The sequence below is a fragment of the Equus przewalskii genome, chromosome 2, assembly GCF_037783145.1.
Source record: "Equus przewalskii isolate Varuska chromosome 2, EquPr2, whole genome shotgun sequence".
NCBI lineage: Eukaryota > Metazoa > Chordata > Mammalia > Perissodactyla > Equidae > Equus > Equus przewalskii.
Genome location: NC_091832.1, coordinates 34,756,630 through 34,778,869, shown reverse-complemented (window position 1 = coordinate 34,778,869; position 22,240 = coordinate 34,756,630). Strand labels below are relative to the sequence as shown.

General features: G+C 44.0%; 1 protein-coding gene across 16 annotated transcripts in view; it reads right to left on the bottom strand.

The window, feature by feature from the left end:
- The window catches only part of UBR4 (ubiquitin protein ligase E3 component n-recognin 4), a 128,205-nt gene that overhangs the window by 37,980 nt on the left and 67,985 nt on the right, over positions 1–22,240 (bottom strand). For all 16 annotated transcript variants that reach the window (XM_070610751.1, XM_070610752.1, XM_070610759.1 and 13 more), the window contains 18 exons: positions 16,659–16,755; positions 15,906–16,013; positions 15,335–15,451; positions 14,167–14,376; positions 12,279–12,428; positions 10,816–11,043; positions 9,981–10,059; positions 9,238–9,483; positions 8,252–8,420; positions 7,604–7,748; positions 6,959–7,044; positions 5,910–5,997; positions 5,175–5,368; positions 3,327–3,566; positions 2,784–2,922; positions 1,894–2,019; positions 1,654–1,782; positions 497–840 (listed from right to left, as the gene is read on the bottom strand). In XM_070610751.1, the coding sequence (XP_070466852.1) occupies positions 497–840; positions 1,654–1,782; positions 1,894–2,019; positions 2,784–2,922; positions 3,327–3,566; positions 5,175–5,368; positions 5,910–5,997; positions 6,959–7,044; positions 7,604–7,748; positions 8,252–8,420; positions 9,238–9,483; positions 9,981–10,059; positions 10,816–11,043; positions 12,279–12,428; positions 14,167–14,376; positions 15,335–15,451; positions 15,906–16,013; positions 16,659–16,755 (2,895 nt within the window). The remainder of the gene's footprint in view (positions 1–496; positions 841–1,653; positions 1,783–1,893; positions 2,020–2,783; positions 2,923–3,326; positions 3,567–5,174; positions 5,369–5,909; positions 5,998–6,958; positions 7,045–7,603; positions 7,749–8,251; positions 8,421–9,237; positions 9,484–9,980; positions 10,060–10,815; positions 11,044–12,278; positions 12,429–14,166; positions 14,377–15,334; positions 15,452–15,905; positions 16,014–16,658; positions 16,756–22,240) is intronic.

The window sequence follows — 22,240 nt, the reverse complement described above, 5'->3', positions numbered from 1 at the left end:
TCCTCACAAGTCTTTAAGGTATTTACTATCATCAGTATTTTTCAGATGAGGAAAACTTAGGCTCAGAGAAGCTACGTAATTTGTCCAAGGCACAGAGCACAAAGCATCAGATCCTGAGCCCGGGTCTTTCATGACCTAGAGTCCAAGCTCTGAATCGCCAGGCTCCACAGCTCCGTCTTCTTCCCTGAGTCTCGAGTCCGAGCGCCCAGTCGTTCCCTCTCCTCCCTCATCAGACCTCAGAGAGCATTTCCTCAGGAAACCCCACTGGAACCAACAAAGTACAAGCCAAAGAGACTATTCATAAGGAAACTTGGATTTCACGCGCTCCCCACGTTCACTGTCTACACCCTGGACATCTCTACGATAAACCAGCAAACCTGTTTGGCAGGGAGCAGCACAGTCCTCTGCACCCTCTAGTGCTCCCAGAATTGCTGCTGCCACCAACCCCAGCGTTAGTAGGAATTACTAGCCCCGCCATCACAACTCAGGCTCTGACCTAGTCAGGAGGCACATGAGCTGGCGGACCTCCTCCCGCATGGCCGCAGAGCCTCGGCGGAGATTGTAATCAAAGAGCTCCCGAATGAGGCCCTGGGAGACAAGGATGTGCCTTAGGGCTGGATTGGTGGCCAGGGCCCGGAGTAGTGTGATACAATGTTCTGTGACAGCCGAGGCACAGCCATAGCACTTGGTGGAGGACGTGTGGCCGCAGCCCAGAACGGACAAGGCGCGGTACTGGCTGGCGGTGAAGGTTGGCTGCACAGAGGTCCGGGACGATTTAGTGGCTGCTTCCCTCTGCTGCAGGTCATATTCCAACAACTCTTTGCGTGAAGCAAAGACTTTCTAAGAACAAAAAAACAAAAGAGAAAGAAATTAGCAATTAAAATAAGGAGGAAGAGACAGTTAACTGGAAAATTAGCTTTGGTTTTGAAAAAACACTATATGTGCATTATCTAATTTAACCTTCTCCATAACCCCACCAGTTAGATACTTTATCCTCATTTTACAGAGGAGGAGACTGAAGTTTAAAGGGGTTAGCTTCACCAAGGTAAGTGGCAGAGCCAGCCTTCAGTCTCTGATCACAGGCACATGCCCTTAACTCCCACGTAACACTGTCCCGTAAAGAACAGAGAAAAAGGTCAAGAACGTAGGCACATGCAGGAATGACAGCAATTTTGGGGGACAGGGGAAGTAGCTGCTCCCCTTGTCTGCGGCCAGCCTCCCATCCCATGGAGACCAGGCCTGTAGCGGTCCATCCGCCGCACAGCCCACCTAGTGGAAGGGAGTTGGTGTGCCCTCCCCATCTATTAGCAACCATGGCATATCAGAAAAAGAGGGAACAGAATCTTGGCACCTGATTTTTTAAAACCACTAACCCCTCTACTAAAAGATGGGCTGTATTTAATGGCTAAGAAAACACATCTATAATAGTCTCCATTATTCTCAGTTCTCTGAAATGAACTCAGCTCTCGGCCAAGCACCAGAACCCGCTATGGGAGAGAAGCTGTGTGGTGCAACCACTCGGGCTCTGCCTTTTCAGCTGGATTGGGCGAGGGCAACCCCAAGAGCTGAACTGCTGGATGAGAGCAACAGGACTGCTTTGAAAACAATATCAGTAATATTCGACACAACACTTTAAAGCTGCCATTTTCCTACCTGGATGATTTTGGAGAGTTCATCAAAAGAGTTCTTGCAATCTCCACAGTACTCCTGAGCCAACTGCAGAATGTAACGATTCACGCTGGCTGAAGTGGAACTGATGCCCCCAGCTGTTCCCGAGTCATCCTGCAACCCAACAGGTAAGCTGTCAGCCTTCCACCGTAACGGTCTCCCGCAGGGGGCAGCCCTGTTATGATCCAAAGCCCTCTCCCAGTGCCCCTTCTTGCTTGGGGTTACCTGCGGCTTCTCGGGAGCTGCCTCATTCACTTTGCAGAGCAGGTTCTCCAGCTGTGGTCGATGTCCCATCAGCTGATGATACACTCGATCAGCTTTGTCCAGAAGCGTGTTGATGTTGGAAACAGCCTACAAAGGAAAGGACAGGGACGCATGTTCAGGCTTTTCAGCACAGTGATTTTCGCTGAGTAATCCAAATGGCTGCCTGCCTATTGCAACAGTGCCTAGAGGTCAGCGTCCGTATTTCAGACATTATTTCTATTCCTCATAATAATCCTCAGCGGTAGGTGTATTATCTTCAATAATATACAGTTTACATAGATAACACAACATACACATAAATACACAATGCTAAGAGAAGTGATTTATGTCAGGTCACACAGCATTAAGAAGCACAGCTGGAGCTGAATTTTTGTCCTTCTGACTCCAAAGGTAAGTGCTCTTCTGCCTTCCCATGCTACTGCTAGTAGCTGTCCCAATAGGTCCCCCTTTTCATTGTCCTCTAACATCCAGTCCCACTGCAGCCTGCTGGCTGAGAACTAGCTCTGGACAAGCTAACACTGAGGGCACGCCCACAGCTGCACACGCAGCAGTCTGTGGACAAACGCAGGGCAAGCCATCCCACTCCTCCTGCCTTTCCTAGTCCAGAGTTATCTGCCCCTTGAGATAGTCTAGTTTCATTACCAACCAACACTTCTCCGAAATCCTATGTAAACTATGTGTTCCAATATATCTTATGCCATTATTTGCTCCCACCCAAAAACCAGGCCCTGAAAACTCTGCTGAGTCGCGGAAGACTTGGGCTAGTACAAAAAGTACACCCCCCTACACTGGCGCTGCCCAAAGCGCAGATCAAGGCCACTGCCCTGAGTCTAGCACAAATCTGGCCTCACCTTCTTCCGGTCTTCTTCATTCTCAATGGGATCCACCGCACAGCAAGGCTTAGCATAGAGCATGAAGTCGAAGCGAGCATATTTACAGAAGCCACAGGCATTGCAGAGAAAGGGATCCTTTTCATCATAGTTGATGGATCTGAAGAACCAAAGTATTTGGGTCAGGGGGCAGCAGAGGTTTCGGGGTGGGGGAGACTCTATGAGGAGATGGTTTGTGCCACATCTATACTCCAGAAACTATTACAGGGACTACTGGAGGGACAATAACAAACAGGTAAGATGACTTAAGCAACTAGGCAACAAGGAAGACTCAGACCTAACCCCTCCCCGCCCCCACCACATGGGACAGGCAAACACACACACACCGCCCACCACAACTATTCCCCCCTCTCCCTTCTCTCTCTATCTGTGGACTCCACAGTCTGAATACACATAACCCTTTAATTATTGTGAAGGCACCAGACACTGAAACTGCCCACACTGAGACTCTTACAAAAAAACACAAAGATGCGGCCCTAGCCCGGGCGATAACCACTCGCTCACCTGCATTTGTGACACTGGTAGACATTTTCTCCACAGTTCCCACAGACCCCTGGGTTGGCTGGGACTGAGGCACTACAACGAGGGCACTGCAGGGTCTCTGTGGAGGCCTGATAGTTCTCATAGAAGTCTGCAAACTCTATCATCAGGTTGGAGGCCACAATGGGCAAGGGCAGGTCAATCTTCACCTCTGTCTGCCCAGGGGTCAGCTGCACCTTCTTGGCTTTGTGCCAGCGAGCCGGCCTAGGAGAGATGGGGTCAGACAGAGGGCAGAGGGCCTGAGAGCCTCTTATTTAACCCTCAGTGAAGATGGTCTGATGAGATGAAGAGAAAGACTGTCCTATGCATTTTTCTAAGGCAGTGAAGTGGTTTCTCTAACAAAAGGAAACCTGGAAAATAATAGCTACCTAGTCAAAAAAAAATTTTTTTCACTACCCTCTCTCTGTAAAAAGAGGACAGAACATACAAGTGCTTTAAGATGTTATATATCACATCTGAGATTTCAGAAAAACAGCAGAAGTACATATCAAGGGAAGACATTACTCCAAAAGCAGACCACTCTGAAGCCGGTAACCCCAAGAGGTGCCATCAAGATGACAGCCGCAAGTTCCAGCACAACCACCTTGGAAGCATAAAGCTCAGGTGCTTTAGAGGCAGAGGGACACACCGGGATCTCGACAGGTGCCAAGTAGAGTCAGAAAGAGAAAAGGTGGAACAGTTCAGGGGTAATTATATTAATACGATTAGAGCAAGTATTTACTGAGTACGTCCTTACTAGGTGCTAAGCTCTGTTCTCAGCACTTTACATATACTAGCTCATGTAATGGACTTATCTACGTTTTACAGTTAAGGAAACTGAGGCTGAGTTAAGCTCTCCAAGGTCAGACAGAGAGCTGTTGGGCTGGGATATGAAGCCACCGTCTTATTTCACAGTTTGAGTGCTTCACCAGCAGCTGCGCTGACTACACAACAGAAAATCAAATCCACCTCCTCCAGAAGGGAAGGGTTTATCCCAGGGAGCAGCTTGTACTTGCAGGTCACCAATGTTAACTCTGCTTTTCAAAGGAAGAGAAAACTTCCTTCAGGCAGAGCTCCCGGCGGCCACTTGTCGATGTGGTACATTCTAGTTTATTCTGCCTCTTGGAATAATAGCAATATTTCCATTCTATGTGCAGACAGGACACTGCAAGTCTTAATATTCAAGCAGCGTCTGCTTATATTCTCTGTCCAATAGCAATGCCTGTGACTTCAACAACAGAGACCTGTCTCTGCAAAAGTCAACACTATAACTTATATAACTATAGTTATAACACTATAATGCTAGTGCCTTCTTTGGACCATCTGCGACACGCTCCACTTCAGACACTGGGACATAAGAGCTAAAAGATATCAGCAGACATAGAGGGAAGGCACCACGCAGAAACGGAAGAACTGTGTACTGGAGAAGCTTCCTGAGAAATACTTCCTGCTCTGTGAATAGCTGTCTTAATCCAAGAAATGACAACTACTTCCCAATACAGAAGATTCTACACAAAAGTAAAACTGCTCTAGTGAACATGGGTTTGAGAAGCCTGGAGTCCCCCTCACTCAGCTTCCCCTCCCTACGCAGGCTGTTGAAAAGCTCCCACAGACCCCTAGGACTCCACTGGACATAATTTTGAAATAATCTTTGTCCAGCATCCTCAGGAACTGGCGTTTCACTTCTGTCTCTCAGTAATGACAGAAGTAGGTAAGAGGACATACTAGGCCTCTAGGGATGTGCTGCTTTACCCAATTCCAGCAATCAAAGCCAACAAGTGGTGTAGAGCCTTACAAGCCTGTTGCCCCTTCCCAAGCCTAAAAAGCCCATACTTGTTTTTCAACTCCACGATGGCCTGCACAGTTCGGTTGTTGTAATAGAGGTTGATAGTCCGCACCATCTTGGTCCGTTTTAGGTCCCCAATTTTCACTGTCACTTTGCTGATGGTGTGGCTGCCAATGAGCTTCACAACCTGCTGGGTGGTGGTGTACCGGGTGTCCACTTTAATGGAAGACAGCTTGATATACTAAATACAAGAGTATATACAAAACACTGTATTAGTTCGAGGCTAACAGCACACCCTGTTCTTTTTTTTGGTGAGGAAGATTGACCCTGAGCTAACATCTGTTGCCAATCTTCCTCTTTTTGCTTGAGGAAGATTGTTGCTGAGCTAACACCTGTGCCAATCTTCCCCTATTTTACGCCTATGTAAACTATGGGACACCTATGTACACTATAAGACACCACCACAGCATGGCTTAACAAGTGGTGTGTAGGTCCATGCCTGGGATCTGAACTGGCGAATCCTGAGCCACCAGAGCACAGCGTGTGAACTTAACCACTACACCACCTGGCTGGCCCCATCTCACCCTGTCTTCTTCAAAATTCATCAATGTAACTCCACTCTTCATCCATGGATGAAGTTTTTATTTAAGGGAACAAGCATGGCAGGTAAGGATTCATCCATTAGGAGAGGAACACCTACGTGACAACAGTCAATCTCTGGAAACAAGAAACCCACTGGCCCAGTAAGATTCAGGACTGTGCACATTAAGGATGTCACTTACACAAAATGGCACCTCTGGATTATTACACACCAGGCAGGGGTCACTCTCCAGGTAATAGCCATCAAACTCCACTAAGCCAGACAAGGTGCTAAGGAAGAAACCAGTCTCAGCATAAGGAAATTTTCATTTTAGAAAGTCCCGTGCTTCACAAAGAGCATGAAAAAGCCCTGGCTCAATACTCCCCAAAGCAAGCCCCACCCCAGGGAGAACACGGGGAAACGTGAGGAGTCAGTCCCACAGGGTGTACAAGTCACAGGGAGGACACGGGGAAATGTGAGGAGTCAGTCCCACAGGGTGTACAAGTCACAGGGAGGACACGGGGAAACGTGAGGAGTCAGTCCCACAGGGTGTACAAGTCACAGGGAGGACACGGGGAAACGTGAGGAGTCAGTCCCACAGGGTGTACAAGTCACAGGGAGAACACGGGGAAACGTGAGGAGTCAGTCCCACAGGGTGTACAAGTCACAGGGAGGACACGGGGAAACGTGAGGAGTCAGTCCCACAGGGTGTACAAGTCACAGGGAGGAAACGTCAACTCATCAACCTTAGATGTTTCCTATTTCTGAGCTCCCCTGAGGTCAGGGAAATCCTAAAAAGTTACATTAAAATTTGACTCAAAGAAGAATCACAAATTTACTAAAAATCATTGAACTGTACACTTAGATGAATTCTGTGGTATGTAAATTATACCTGAACAAAGTTTGGAAAGAACAAAAAAGAACAGTCACTATTAAACCAGGGAAATAATAAATTGTCACTTTAACCAATGCTCTTTCAAAAGTTTTTTTTTTAATGCAGCCATTTTCTGTAAACTTGTCTTACCTGATTTAGACTTAGACCCTTGAAACTAGAGAACTTTTTAAATTCCTGGTTTCTAAAACCCTCATTCAGCAATTACATGTTGAGTACCTTCTATGTGCAAGGCCCCAGTTCCAAAACAGGGAACCACAGATCAACTAGACAGGGGCTTATCGATTCCTACGTCAGAGCCAACCACTGTGGAAACAGCAACTGAGCTTCCAAAAGGGAGAAAGCAGAACAAAGCTCACTTGTAAATGTTGGAGTTGGGATGGTTGGTAAGAATATGGTTTTGAGTCCGCAGAATCTCCACAGCCTTCTGTGAATATTCCTTCAACTGAAACAGAAGTCAACAAAGGACCATAGTTAAAGCCCAAGGGACAGTCTTACTGGAAAAGAGTTCTGTCTTGTGCTTTCTAGCTGATACCGCCCTAGAAATCCTAGAATTCTCAGTTTCCATTCGTGTCGTACAAAGCTAGGCCTAATTCCTAATGGTTTACAGTATTCTATCCTCTTTGGAAGTTCCCACTCCTTGGACAGTCCGCTTTTTCAGATCTTGTGGAGAAAGACAATTTCTATTCTTATGGGGAAGCCATGATATGGTTATCTAATTTAGAAACACTTTCGGGTATGTAATCAGGGCTGCCAGCAAAACTAGAAGAGTTGCATTTTCTTCCCCACTTGATCTACTTCTGTTGGCTAAGCCAAATTCAGATGTTACTTACTTGCTAGTGTAGATTACTGATGTAGTATACATATTGGGAGTCCTTAATACATATTTAAGGGATTTCACATATCTACCCCCTATAGGGGCTGGCCATAACGTTCCTGACTCCAGAGAAAAAAAGTTAAATGTGGCAAGTTAGCCTCTCTGACCATAAATCAATTATTGTTACCTTCTTCTCCGTCTGTGGGGTTTTCAAGGAGAAATATCCCAGGAGGTCCACAAACTGGGCAGCCTTACGACCGTAGGCTGGGAGTTCTGGCCATATGGACCACATCAGATCTAGCAGGAGCTCCTGCTGAGATTTGCTAGAGTTTCTGTAGATAAATCACAGTTCACATTACTAGCAGGCAGCAGAAAGCCTGAGGTTCTTTTAGGCCCAGGCGCTGTTTTTGTAGATATATCTGTTTCCCCACAACTCTGGGTTAAGTCTGAACGGTTTTGTTCCTCTTTTGACAATTGACCCTAAACTATGTAGCACAGTCCTCTCCTGTCTTCAGGAGGCGAACTACTCCCATTTTCCAACATTACTCAACGGCAGAAACAGAGCCTTGTTAGCCCAACAGTCAAGCCTGGTCATTCCACAAACTTCTAAACACAGCCTTCTTAGTCAAAAACAGATTATCTCTCGTTTATGACATCAGTTTAACAGCTAAAAAGCAGATAACTCAAAGAAATCTGTAATAGTCAAGAGGATTCAAGCCAGTGTAAATAATGACACTGTGGCCGTGAGTATGTAACATAAAACTGAGACAGAACCACATCATCCATTCTGGTCCCAGGCGCATGCGGACTACCAAACCTAAGCTCCGGGCCCTACCTGTAGATATGCAGCGTCAGGCAGTGGGCCTGCCAGCGCACGGAGGAAGAATTGGACTCTAACAGGAAGCAACGCAGAAACTGGACCAAGGTTTCCTTATCTGCAAATTTGTTCAGCTGGTTCACCAGAGCTGTGCACAGCTGGTCCTCCTGGCTGCCTGAGCTCTCACCTGAAAGATCAGGGTAGGACCGAGGGCTGAAGAGTTAGGAAGAAGTGGTGCAGGGTCCTACAGTCAGTGCTACCAGATGGAGAGGGATGGGATTCTGCCCACGTCTAAAAGTTTCAACTAAACAGTTATAATTTGAGAGCAACTTCCAGTTATTTACTGAGGGACAAAAGGCCAGCCTCAAAGGACATTTAATAATGCCACAAACATAGGACAAAAACCCTATGTAAGGCTGGCACTGAACACAGTTACACTGGAGGAGGAATTTCCTTTCAAAAGGCTGCCATCAGACAGTCAACAATACTATAGAGCTGCACAGGTGTCTGAATGATTGAGACACTGAGCCACTCCGCTGCCCTCCACTCCTGATCGCTGTCGCAGGCCTCCGAGGGCCATGTCGAGCACTGGAGCAGAAGGGCGTCTGCTTTCTGAGGGTAAGGGGTCAGCTGAAAGAGCTTCATCTGCAGAGCATTTAACAGTTCACAAGGCACAGTTCTAAGCATTACTTCATTTAATGCTGACAACCTCTCCACAGAGCAGGCTTTGTAATTTCACAGAAAAGAAACTTGGCTTACTAAAAATGGTCAGTGCTCTTTGACCTTTCACGTTACTGACACTTGGTATGGGAAGTCACACTGTTGAAGATGTCACCTTCAACCTAACTGAAACTGAGACTAACAGTAGACACCAGAGGGCATTTGAATTTGGGCTTCCCTGTGAATCAGGATAAACGAGCTTTCAGAAGACAAGAATAAACCACACGCTCCAAGAGCGATTAGAACACATCACCCTGGTCACCAGACAAGAGGGTGACTCTTACCCTCTTTCTCCTTTTCCTTTTCTTCTTTCTTGCTCTTCTTAGTGGACGACTTGGACTGTGTTGTGGCTTGTCCAGAACTGGTGGCCACGGGGGCTGAGGACGAGGAAGCACTGGAGGACCCTGCCGAGGCTGCCAGAGCAGCGAGCACTTTGCTGCCGCACAGAGCACAGGAGAGCAACTGCAGCAGCACCGGAGACACGCCCTCATCCACCAGGAAACTGACTTGGAGGAGGAAGTACAGGACGGCTGTAGGCAGAGGAGGTGGCAGCTCAGCTCTGAGACGACTACAAATAGACTTACACGCAAGAGAAGGAGCAACTTCTCCGCATGGTCAGGACAGCCCTATTCACACCAGCTTCCTTGTCCAAGTTCTGTCTGCTAGATGTGCCGAGAATTTATACCCTCTGTAGAAACATCTGACAAATACCCTAACTATCCACAGACTAGCTCCCAGCCCCCACTTCTTTGAACGAGACCATTTTCTAGACTTAGTAGACTCCTCTTTAGCTTTACTACCACAATCTGAGGTCAGATACTCCTACCGTGTGCTCCCATAGCACCCCAGATTTTGTCTGCTGGCCCTTATCACTTTTTACTTGTCTTCTCTGCTTGGCAGAGTTCTGTCCATGTATCTTGATCGTGGCTGTATCTCCAGCACCCAGTTTAGTGCTTGACACACAGCAGGCCTCAAGGAACAGGCCTGAAGGAGTGAACTGAGTGAATGAATGAAGGAGCTTGCTTACAGTCGTCCTTGATACAGAATTTCTGCCAGTTGACGGTTCGCTGGGCAGCAATCTCTGCACAGGCTTTCAGGTGCTCCATCTGAAACGGAAACCGATCACCAGACGTGAGGAATTCTGCCAAGCAGGCCACAGGGCACTGCACTGCTGCCCTGGAGACTGAACACAGCCTTGTATGCAAGGCTGATCCAGTGCCCGGGGAAGCTGGGACCAAGGTCCCCACACTATAGCTGTCACTAAGCCTCCTACGTTTGTCTCCCCACCACACAAAGGTCCTTTGTTTCAGGGATCCCTCAGCCCACTCAGTAATGCAGCAGGAAAGGCAGGCCATGACCAGGGAAACTGCAATCCAGTTTACTTTTTTCTCGCTAAAAGCACAATAGTAAGAACACTACATTAGGAATCTTTAATACTGAAGGTCTCCTTTCTAGACGCTCCTATGCAATATATTCAATTTACTCCCCAAACTCCAAATAATTTATCTTCAGTCAGCAACACATTTTTATATGTCTACCTCCATCATTTCTTTAGCATTCAAAGACAAAAATCAGAGGTGCACAAATTTTAGGTTGATCCATGACATGAGCAAATGACACTGGTAAGAAGCTCAAGCCACCCCTCCTCACGACGGAGGAACTACTGCCACGTGGGGGCAGGAGCAGTGAGGGGGATCCCAGACCCTGAAGCCAACTACACCCGGAGCACACCCAGTCGGGCATCATGGATTTACCCTATCTTAACCCTGGCCATGACCTTCTCTACTCCCCCACCCTATTACCTACTCACGGAGCCACATCACATGCCCTCTCCCTGCCCTACCATTTCCCCCTCCTCGTACCAGGCTGATGAGTGTGTCATATTGCAAGGCGGAGCCAGAGCTGGCTGTAACCACACTTGCCCGGAGGAATATCCCCTGCTCCTCCAGCAGCTTCTTGATCCCACGCACGTGGGAATCCAGGGTGTGCAAATCCCGGAGTTGGCGGTATTTCTCCTTTGATCCACAGATGAAGAGCAGAAGTTTGCGGACTTGACGGCGCACAAAGGGAGTCTGCTGGATCATCAGGTACTGGCGGGGAGAAACAACACAAAGAGTCAACAACTCTGGGACTGTATCTACACCAGCCACAGCTCCTTGAGTTTTCAGGAACTATTATTAAAAACTGGTGAGAACACACAAAACAAGCTATTTTCTCACGGCTAAGCCAGCCTCTGGTAAGCTTCAGTATTCCTTACATGGACCAGGAGAAGGCAAGAAGCTAAAGAAGGAAACACAGCGATACTCCTGCTCCCCTTCCTGGAGCACTTAGGCATCTACAGGGAAGCTGGCCTCCACTCAGGCCCACCCAGAGTGAAACTGTAAGGAAAACAATACTCAGAAATCTCTTTCAGGTAAGAGGTGGCAAAGAGGCTGGGCTGTTACCTCTGTACAACCTGAAGCAGTCAGTTGGGGTTTGCTAACAGATTCTTCTCCCCAGGGTTCTTGATGTGCCAGTCAAGCTACTGTCTTTCGGCTCCAAACCCAGCCCACCCTGCCCTGCACTGTGATGTCCGGAATTAGGCTAACTGCACTGCTTCTTTGCTAGCTGGCTCCCTCTTAGGTTCTGCCAATAGGGAGCACTAGAGGGACACTGGAAGGCAGGAGGGAAAGACAGGACATGCTCCTTCCTGTTTGCCTGCCATCACAGCGAAAGCCCTGAAGGAGAACCCTGGTAGCCTCCACCATTTCCTCAGGGACAAACCATCTACAGTTGGTTCTAATCATCAGCTTCTTTCAGGACTTTCAGAACCAGCCGCATCACATCCCTCAGACTCCTGAGGTACCAGCAGTAGCAGCCCCTCCGCAGAGAGCCAAGTCCCAGAGCCACCAGCCTCTGCTCTGCACACAGGGCTGCTGGTGGCCACTTCCTGCAGTTACTCTCTACGTTACTTCAACATTCCCTTTTTACCTTTTTGGTTCTTTGATGGCTGTTTAACTAAATCACTATATTAAAATCTCTGTTAATTTAACTCATATACTTCCTGCTTTCCAGACAGAGTTTGAACTATTAAACTTGCCCATTATCACCATATACGGGGGAAGTTACATGTACAGAATCAGAAGCTACAGAGGATGGCTTGCTTTGATACACACCTTCCACAGTTTCACCACACAGTATACTCCAGAGGCAAGACCTAAATGGGTGGGAAGGACTCTGCTGGGGGATGTGCTGCATGAGGGTAAGGAAGAAAGGGGGCCACAAAGGCAGTCATGGCTGCTGTGTCCTCTCCTTGACTGGCATGCTGCTTGGGACCTTCACTTACCTCTGAGAGAAAGTAAAACCATGAATGATCAAAGACAGGAGGTGGGATTCGAGAATTGGTGTCAGCAATCTTCTTGATTTGGTATGGAAGCCTCAGTACCATCTCTGTTAGAAGCTGAGTATACGCCTCAAACACATCAGCAGCATGACCCTGGGAGAAGAACAGCTGTGTGACAACCTGACTGACAATCTTCCACAACCACCATTAGGAAAAAGGCTGGCTTATTGCTCACTAGGCATAACTTACGTTGGAGTTGGTAAACAGTGCCTTTCACAGCTGGAGCCATCACTGACTGACAGTCTAGTTTACAAACCCAGCAAGGCCCCAGGCTCCTGGAGCAACACGCAAAGGTTACAGTGGAGACAGAGCTCACTGTTCTTAAAAGTTCTTAACATTTCACTCTGTGGTTTTTGACACTGGGCTGACTGTACTCTGCTTACACAAAAATTAGAGTTAGAATGGGAAAAAAATCAAAAAAACAGTAGTGGGGAAGGATTTCTGACCTTCTTTGAGAGCTGTATTCCATTCCCTAGAACCAAACTTTCCATGGTAACAAGAAATACTTAAATAAACCAAGAGGGCCAGGATCACTGCACTCAGTGGAGATTCTGGGTTCAGAGCACCCAAAGAGGGGGGGGACTGAGAGGTTTGAGGACAGTGGAAACAACATCCTGCAAGCCGTGTGTCCCACAGGAAGAGTCTGCAAGAGTTCGGGGGCACAACTGGTCTCATATTTTCAAACACCATTTATTTATCGGTTCTATGCCAAGCACTGGGGGTGTAAACAGGAATAAAATATATGTGCACAAAGTGCTCTAGAAAACCAGTGAAAAGCTATCTCCATCAGACATGTGCTAGGGAAGGTTTTCCCAAAGACCCAATGCTTCAGCTGGGTCTTGAAGAAGGATTAGGAATTAACTAGATGGGGGAAGGAAGGGATGCGGAGGGAGAGGAAAGAATTTCAGAAGGACAGCGTATACAAAGGCAACATGCCACATCTGGAGAAATGCACAGATTAGCAGGACTGTATGCAGGGGTGGTGCAGGTGGTAAAAGCTAGACAGTTACATAGCTGAATCCACAAGGAACTTTTATGGCCTAAAAGTTATGGAAAACCACCAAAGAGTTATAAAACAGAGAGGGACATGATCAGAGTTACATTTTATGCCTATTATAGTCCTATACTGTCCAAAGCAGTTCTGAATACACAGGAAGATGTACAGCCAGGCCAACCCACTGTGCTCCACCACATGCACTCAAACGGAGTAGAAGTGATAATAATTAACATTCATTGAGCACTGGTATGTACTAGGCATTGTGCTTTACAATCATCACCTCATTCAATGCTCATAACACAACCCTATAAAGCAGATACTCTATGTATCCTTATTCTGCAGGTGTAGAAACTGAGACTTATCATGGTTAGATAAAACGTCTCCAAGCTTTGTGGCTGCTAGGTGGGAACACTTGTTCCCAGGGACTTGTTCCCAGACTCACCTGATCAGAAAGCCCATCTTAACTAGCGTGTTACAACACTTCTTACGACAGCAGGGGGCAGAACCTGACACACACATGAGGACATGACCCACTACTGATGACATTTCCTTGTGCTTTCTCACCTTTTTTCTAAGAACCTTAATGTGAAAGGACATGACTGTCTGATTTCATTCGATTCCTCCAGTTCACAAAGTGGCAGGAATCAGAGTTCCAGTAGAAGGTTGGGTGGGAGAAATGGTTATGTATTACAGCAGAGAGAGTAAAACCCACCACGGAGGCTCCCTCCTGTAGCTCCTTGCCCTCAGCTCCTTCAGCTCTACTCACTGAGGGCGAAAAGGAGAGTGCTCTGGATGAAGGACCAGAGCGGTCCTCTGCCCAGGGAGAGGCCTCACCTTCACATACTGGCGGAGGAAGAACGGGCTCATGTCGGGTGGGGATGAACTAGTATGTGGTTTCAGCAACTGGCTGGTAGCCACAGGCTCCTCATCATTCTGCTGGCTCTTCCAATACTCCAGCAGGGATTTGAGCACGTGCAGGCAGTAGTCCACAGCCCCAGAGCTCAGCAGGGCTGCCGCTGTGGCACTAGAGATGAGGGAAGACGACTGGGAGGGAGGAGAAAAAACAGGGAGGGAGCAGGTAAGAATGGCTTGTAAATCCAGCTAGGTTTAGGGGGTAGGAAACACAACAGTCTTAGAATTAGTGTCACGGAAGTGAGTCAGTCGGTCCCTTGAGTTAAAAGTTTCCCAACTGGCTCAAACATTTCCCCAACTCTTTTAAACAACGGCATGGCAAGAGAAAACAAAGGAACACCAGTTCTCAACTCTAATCTCTCTACACACATGTGCCAGAGGCCAAGGTGGCAAGGATTAGATAACCTTTCCCCCTGGAGGGGATGGGTTTTCTCTTCTTCCTTGGGAAACTAGAAAAGAAGCCCATTTCAAGAAGGAGAGAGAAAACTTTCCTCTATAGGCACTTCTTAGCAACCCCATCCTCCCAGTAGGGGCTCTTCCCATAGAACTAGCTTCCAAAGGAGATGGGATGAGTGATCACATGAATAAGAAAGTAGGAGAAAAGCTACTGTAAATAAAACCATTAGGAGAGCCTTGCAAATCCCAGCAAACCCCACAGCTCATAAGCTCATTAAGATTGGATGCAGTTCAGCCTCCATTCCTACCTTCTCTGCTTTGTGTTAATCTCCTTTCCACCACGCACACACTGCTTTCTCTCTGCTTTATTACCATACCTTATAGCAACATACAGTAGGGGAATCCTCTTAGCCACTCTGCACCTTGCAGAACAGTCCCTGCTTTTCAATAATGGAACTTCCAAACCCTTTAACCCCTCCATTGGAGGGATTGTTGGCAAAGAGCAAGGCTTGGAAGGGATTCTGAAAAAGGCAGAGGCTCTACTCTTGAAGACGTGATAGCTTAGAATCTTACTCCCTCTTGGGTGACAATGGCCTTATTCTAACAGAGGACTATCACCTCTGCCCTCGGCCCTAGCACCAACCAGACAATCCTCTTACCTTTCTCCAAACCCATAAGCTCACAGCAAAAATACCTCGCATATGGAAGACTTGGATCCAGATTTGGTCCGGGACATGAAGACGCTGAGGAGTCTCATGACCACTAGATGGACTTCATTCAGGGCACTGCGCTCATTCTTCCTGGAGACATCCTGCAGGTGGAAGGAGAGCCCAGAAGCCCACACTGACTTTAAGCTTGAGGCATCTGAACAAGATTCCCTCAAGCCTATCAGTGTTAAAATGTTCCTCAGATGGACTCAGAGAAAAAACAAGCTCCAGTGTATCCATGGACCATACCTGGATTACCGAGAGCCCGATACACTTAGGAAGCCATTATTAAGATACAAACAATTCGCTTAACGTTTTCACCTTGTAGCTACAAAATGTCCACAAGGGCAGGAAGTTGGTCTTGTCATTAACCCCCAGGTTCAAAGCATGCCTGGGCCAAAGCAGGCACTGAAAATATTTTTATTAAATCAACAGAACTAGAGCGCTCAATGGACCGTTACCACCTGAAACTGTCAAGTTCCTCTAAGAGGAATGAAAAACTGCAAGGTGATCTCAGCCAACCCCTGCTTCTCAAACAGTATGACTCTCCAGTTTCACCTTTTTATCCATGCCCAGTTCAGCAATAAGCTGGGAAAGCAGGTTGTCCAGAGCCCCCTTGTCTTTCTCATCTTCGCCATCCAGATCTGTAGTGAGCATCAGAATGACCTGGAAGTCAAGAGAAAGAGAAATCATGAAAGCCAATTCCCTAAAGAACAACTCTAAACACAGGGTGGTTCAGAAGAAATCCCAACCTTCCTCACCTGCCTGTCAATCACAAACAACTACAATCCATGAAAAGGTTCTAAATCCCAGGGTATCCAAAGTTTAAGTGTCCAGAGCCAGAAGAGTCGAATTTTGGCACATGCCACACTTGGCACCACAGAAAATGTTTGCAGAAAGTTTACAAAACTAACTGACTAACCTACATTATATCCAACCAAACTGTCTTGAGATGGAGCAGTGTGCTGAGCTACGAATTAAAGAAGAATTCTGCCCAGAGGAGGGCAGCTAGTGGGAGAAGAGCTCTTAGATCACACTCTAATACTAACACTGAGAGAGACGCCATAGACCAACACTCAGGGGCAGGCCTTTATTCCTGGCACTATCAACAACTAGCTGCATGACTGCGGACGTTTTTTTTCAATTCTCTGACCCTCGGGCCTTCTCATCCATAAAAGGAAGGGCTGTGACTTGCAGTTCAAAATTGCATTCCATTATTCTATGACCGAACATCAAACAAAGCCAAAGACGTGAGCTTGCATAAGGATGGACCGACTATAATGTGATGGACCCAAGTAAACTGTGGGATACCTGCATGTACGGGATGGCCCGGACACCTCCAACATTTCGCAACTGGGGCAAGGTCTGTAGCAGTCTCTCCAACAGCATCAGACGAACCATGTGCAGCCTAAAAGGCCAAAGAAAACACATGAAGCATGAGCTACGGCACAAACACTAACCAGCTGAATACAGTTCTTTCCTCCTGTCACCAAGGTAAACAATAAGCCTACTGCTTAAGAACAATCCTAACATCAAGAAAATGTTAAGAAATGCCTATTTTGTGTACCAGCAACATAGAAGCAGAAATCTCACTTTGTTAAAAAGGAGTAAAACTATTCCAAAATACAACTGATGGTACTGAAAGCCTAATACAGCAAAGTTAAAATATTTCTCAAGCAAGCAGGTCCTACTTGTTGTCAGTATCAAAACCAAACCTTCAATAATAAACTTTACGGTTCTTTCTAACACATCGCCCTATTCTGCCTCCAGCCATTATTTTCTGGAATTCTTCTATCTACAAATTCTACATCACCCAGTTGCACAGTGACCCAACCCTTTCTTTCTCATGCTTCCCATGTCCTTGGGAAGGCCAGTCACTGTTTTACCCTCTCACACCTTGTCCATCATTTTTCCTAGTGTAAAATTCAATTTCTGTGCCACCCTTTCCAAACTAGAACCATGATTCTCCCATACATACAGACGGCCATGACCTAGACTTCTTCATCTACAGATAGACAACTGGGCTCCCATATTAAATGTGTGCCTCTGGATCTCTAGTGAATATGCTGACTCAAGATGACCAATATGGAAATTAATTAATTAGGGTCTTGCTGACAAGTTGGTTTGTAGTCTTACCTAACACACAGTTTTACACAGACTATGTGTGGCATTTGCTGAATGAATTAATGGATTAACTCTCACAGACAGTAAACCATTCTTGCTTCATTTTACTTTACGGACTGTGTGTAAGAAACCATATGCCTATATGTTTTCTTGAAATATATGATTTTCATGTATTTCTTGATACCTAGCAGGTATCCAGAATATTTTCAAAACAAAGTTTGAATGAAAGTACAGAGTCTAACTTGAATAATAAATGATTATCATTCTACAAAGAACTAGAAGGAATGAGCTAAAAATGTCCTTCAGAATACAGTAACACATAAAGGCCCACATGTGCATCCAGGAATACTTAGGCAAGCTACGGACGGACTACAAATGAGTAAGAATTGCTCAGAAATGGACAAGTACAAGTAAGGAAAGATGAGATGACAGCAGCAGTGTGATGCTTTTAGGATAAAACATAACAAGCTTTGAGATGGATTAAAGTCTTCAGATTTGGAGAACATGCATGTGAATACACACACACAAAGCACAAAGTCAACACAATGAGTGGAGTCTGGACCTGAACCAAGATCATGCCAGATTATTGGCTTTTCAAATTCTCAGATAGTACTCTTGAAACCTAACAAAAAAATTAAACACTATACCAAAAACTGCAATTTCCTTTTTTTGCGACTTAAAAGTAAAAAAAAAATCAGTTATTATATTATTTAAAACAACTCACTTAACAATTGTTTAATTAACCTGTTTCTGGAAAAAAAAAGGTAATTTAAAACCACTTTAGAGACTTTCATTATCAATATGGTTAGGTTACCTAAATTGACCCTCTTGCTAAAAACAACTGAAAATCCTAAAAACATATAACATCATTTTAGAAGCAATGATGAGTCTCGAGAAATTTCAAAGGATTGAAATCATAGTATGTTGCCCAACCATAGCAAATTAAACTATAAATCAATAACAAAGAAATAATTAGAAAATTCCCAAATGTTTGAAAATTTAGCAATATACTTCTAAATATCCCATGGGCCAAAGACTAAATTACAACAGAATTTAGAAAACATTTTGAACTGAACAGCAATGAAAACGCAATATACCAAAATATGTGGGCTCCAGCCAAAGCAAGCTTTAAAGGGAATTTTAGAGAGAAATTTACAGCTTCAAATATGCATATAAAAAGAAAGATTTAAAATCAATGATTTAAGCTTCCATCTTATGAAGCTAGAAGAACAGAAATTTATGAAGAACAGAAAATTAAACCCAGAAAAATAAAGTACTAAAAAAAGTCAGTAAGTATAGAAAGGAAATAATAAAGAGTGGAAATAAAATAGAAACACATACAACAGAGAAAAGTTGGTTCTTGGTAAATAAAGTTGATAACTCCTAGCCAAGATTGACTTTTGAAAAACAAAAACATAAGTTACCAATATTAGAAATGGAAAAGGTACATCACTACAGATCCTAAAGACATTAAACAGACGATTAATACATTATGAACAACTTTATGCCAGTGAAGTTGATAACTTAACTAAAATGAACAAATTCCTTGAAAAGCACAACACACCAAAACTGACACATGAAGAAATAAAAATAATTCTATATCATTTAAAGAACGAATCTATAACTTAAAGTCTTCCCTTAAAGAAAGTCCAGACCCAGATGACCTCACTGCTAAATTTTTCCAAGAATTTAAAGATGAAATAATACCAGTCTTACACAAACTCTTCTAGAAAATAAAAACAAAACATGTCCTCACATTATGAGGCAAGAATAACATAAATATCAATACCTGACAAAGACATTTCAAAGAAGAAAAATCACACGCCTCAATAAAATATTAGCAAATCAAGTCCAGTGGTACAAAGGATAAAATATCACAATCAAGTGTCCCCACAAGGTTGCTTTAATAATGAAAAAAATCAATTAATGTAATTTACAATCTTAAACAGAATAAAGGAAACACACATAAATCAACTCAATAGGTACAACAAAAACTAGAAAACTTCAAAACCCATTTAAGATAAAAATCTCCCAGCAAACCAGAAAGAAAATTTCATTAATTTGATAAAAGAATATCCATAGACTTCAGTGAACATCATACTTAATGGTAAAATATTAAACTTCTTCCTGTTGAGAAACGAGATAAGGATGTCCACTGTCACCACATCTTTCAACACTGTACTAGAGGTCCCAGCCAATGCAATAAGGCAAGAAAGGCAATTAAAAGGTATAAAGATTGGAGAGAAAAAAGTTAAACTGTCATTATTTGCAGGTGGCAAGACTGTGCATGCAGAATCTATAATTAGAACCTAATTATCAAAATCTATAATGAGGATTTAAGTGAATTTAGAAAGAATACAAGGTTAAATACATTGAATACAAGGCCAAAACAAAAGCAATAATGAGATCACCAGCAATTAATTATTAGGCAAGAGACCGAATGAAGATAGAAATCCAGAGGGGTAAGCAGAGCCCTGAGACTGATTTTAGGGCATTTGAAAACTTAAGGCCATGATGCTCTGAAAGCAACCTGAGCATCTGGTTGCTGAGACCTTCAAAGGGCATCTGGAATAGGAAAAAATGGCCACTATCTGCCCTGAGTGGGTAGAGTCTTCTATAAGAACCTCATAGAAGAACCAGAGAAGGCTACAACCTCAGTTTAAAAGTAAATAGAAATACACCACTTCCCCCCCCCACCACTCCACTCAGAAGCCTACAAGAAAAACTAGCTTATTCAAATCTTGACATTGAGAAGAAGGGAGGGAAAAAAGAAAAGCTGCTAAGGATATAGTCCAGTTTATACATTTTTTCCTTCTGGTTAGCAATTTTTGTGTCTTATTTAAGAAATCTTTGCCAACCCCAATATGAAGATATTTTGTCTTTTAAAACCTGTAAGGTGTTATCTTTTGCATTTAAAGTAATAATTCAACTAACTTTTTGGTAAAAGATCAGGTGAAGATTCATTTTATTCTATATTAATTTCCAAGTGACCCATAGCCATTTATTAAAAAGACCATCCTTTCCCTCACTGTACAGAAGAGTCATCTTTATCACTAATCTGGTGACCATGTATGTGTGGATCTCTTTCTAAACTCTAGTCTGTTCCATTAACCTATTTATCTATCCTTACGCCAATATCCCACTGTTTTACTTACCACAGCTTTAGCTTTATAATAAGCTACAGTCATGTAAAGTCCTCTATCTTTGGGGGTTTTCTTCAATATTGTCTTGGCTAATCTTAGACCCTTACTCTTCCAAATAAATTTTAGTATCAGCTTGTCAATTTTGACACATACATAAAACTAGCTGAGATTTTTGACTGGGATTATATTGAACCTATATCAATTGAAGACAACTGTCATCTTTACAATGAGTCTTTCAACCCATAAACATGATACATCCCTTCATATATTTAGATCTTTAATTTCTCTCAGTTTTCAATATAGAAGTCACATAACCTTCAGACTTATACCTATGTATTTGACTTTTTCTGATGCTACTCAAATAGATCTCAAGACACTATAAATAATTAAGCGCGGGAAATTTAAAAACACAAAAGAAAAGACATATTAAGAGACATGGAGAAGAGAATATAATGGTCTAACATCTGCAGAGTCCCAGAAAGAAAAATAACAGGAAGTGAGGTAGCAGCAATATCCAATGAGATAAATAGATGAGAATTTTCTAGAACTAACACATTCAAGCAAAACAAATGCAAAGAAATCCATCATAAGCATACCCTAGAAAAACCACAAAAAACAATTTAACAACAAAGATCTTAAAAGCAGCAATAAGGACATTATTTTCAAAGGAGTAAGAGTTATAATAGCAGGTGACATCTTATTGGCAATAACAATGGATACCATTTTCAATTCTGGGGGGGAAACTGCCAATACAAAATTGTATACCCATCAAAAATACAACCACAAGCTCGGAAAACTGGACAGCCACATGTAAAAGAATAAAAATTGACCATTCTTTTTCACCATTCACTAAAATAAACTCAAAATGGATTAAAGACCTAAAGATTAGGTCTGAAACAATAAGTCTTCTAGAAGAGAATATAGGCAGTACACTCTTTGACATCAGTTTCAAAAGAATCTTTTCAGACACCATAACCCCTCAGAAGAGGGAAACAATAGAAAGAATAAACAAATGGGACTTCATCAGACTAAGGAGCTTCTTCAAGGCAGGGGAAAACAGGATTGAAACAAAAAAACAGCCCACTAATTGGGAAAAAATATTTACAAGTTATTTATCTGACAAAGGGTTAATCTCCATAATATATAAAGAAATCACACAGCTCAAAAATCAGACAACCCAATCAAAAAATGGGCAGGGGACATGAACAGACATTTCTCCAAAGAAGATATATGGATGGCCAATAGACACATGAAAAGATGCTCATCATCACTAATCATCAGGGAAATGCAAATGAAAACTACACTAAGATATCACCTTACACCTGTTAGAATGGCAAAAATATCCAAAACCAAGAGTGACAAATGTTGGAGAGGCTGTGGAGAAAAAGGAACCCTCATACACTGTTGGTGGGAATGCAAACTGGTGCAGCCACTATGGAAAACAGTATGGAGATTCCTCAAAAAGTTAAGAATAGAAATACCTTATGACCCAGCCATCCCACTACTGGGTATCTATCCTAAGAACCTGAAATCAGCAATTCCAAAAGTCCCATGCACCCCTATGTTCATCGCAGCATTATTCACAATAGCCAAGTCATGGAACCAACCTGAGTGCCCAGCAACTGA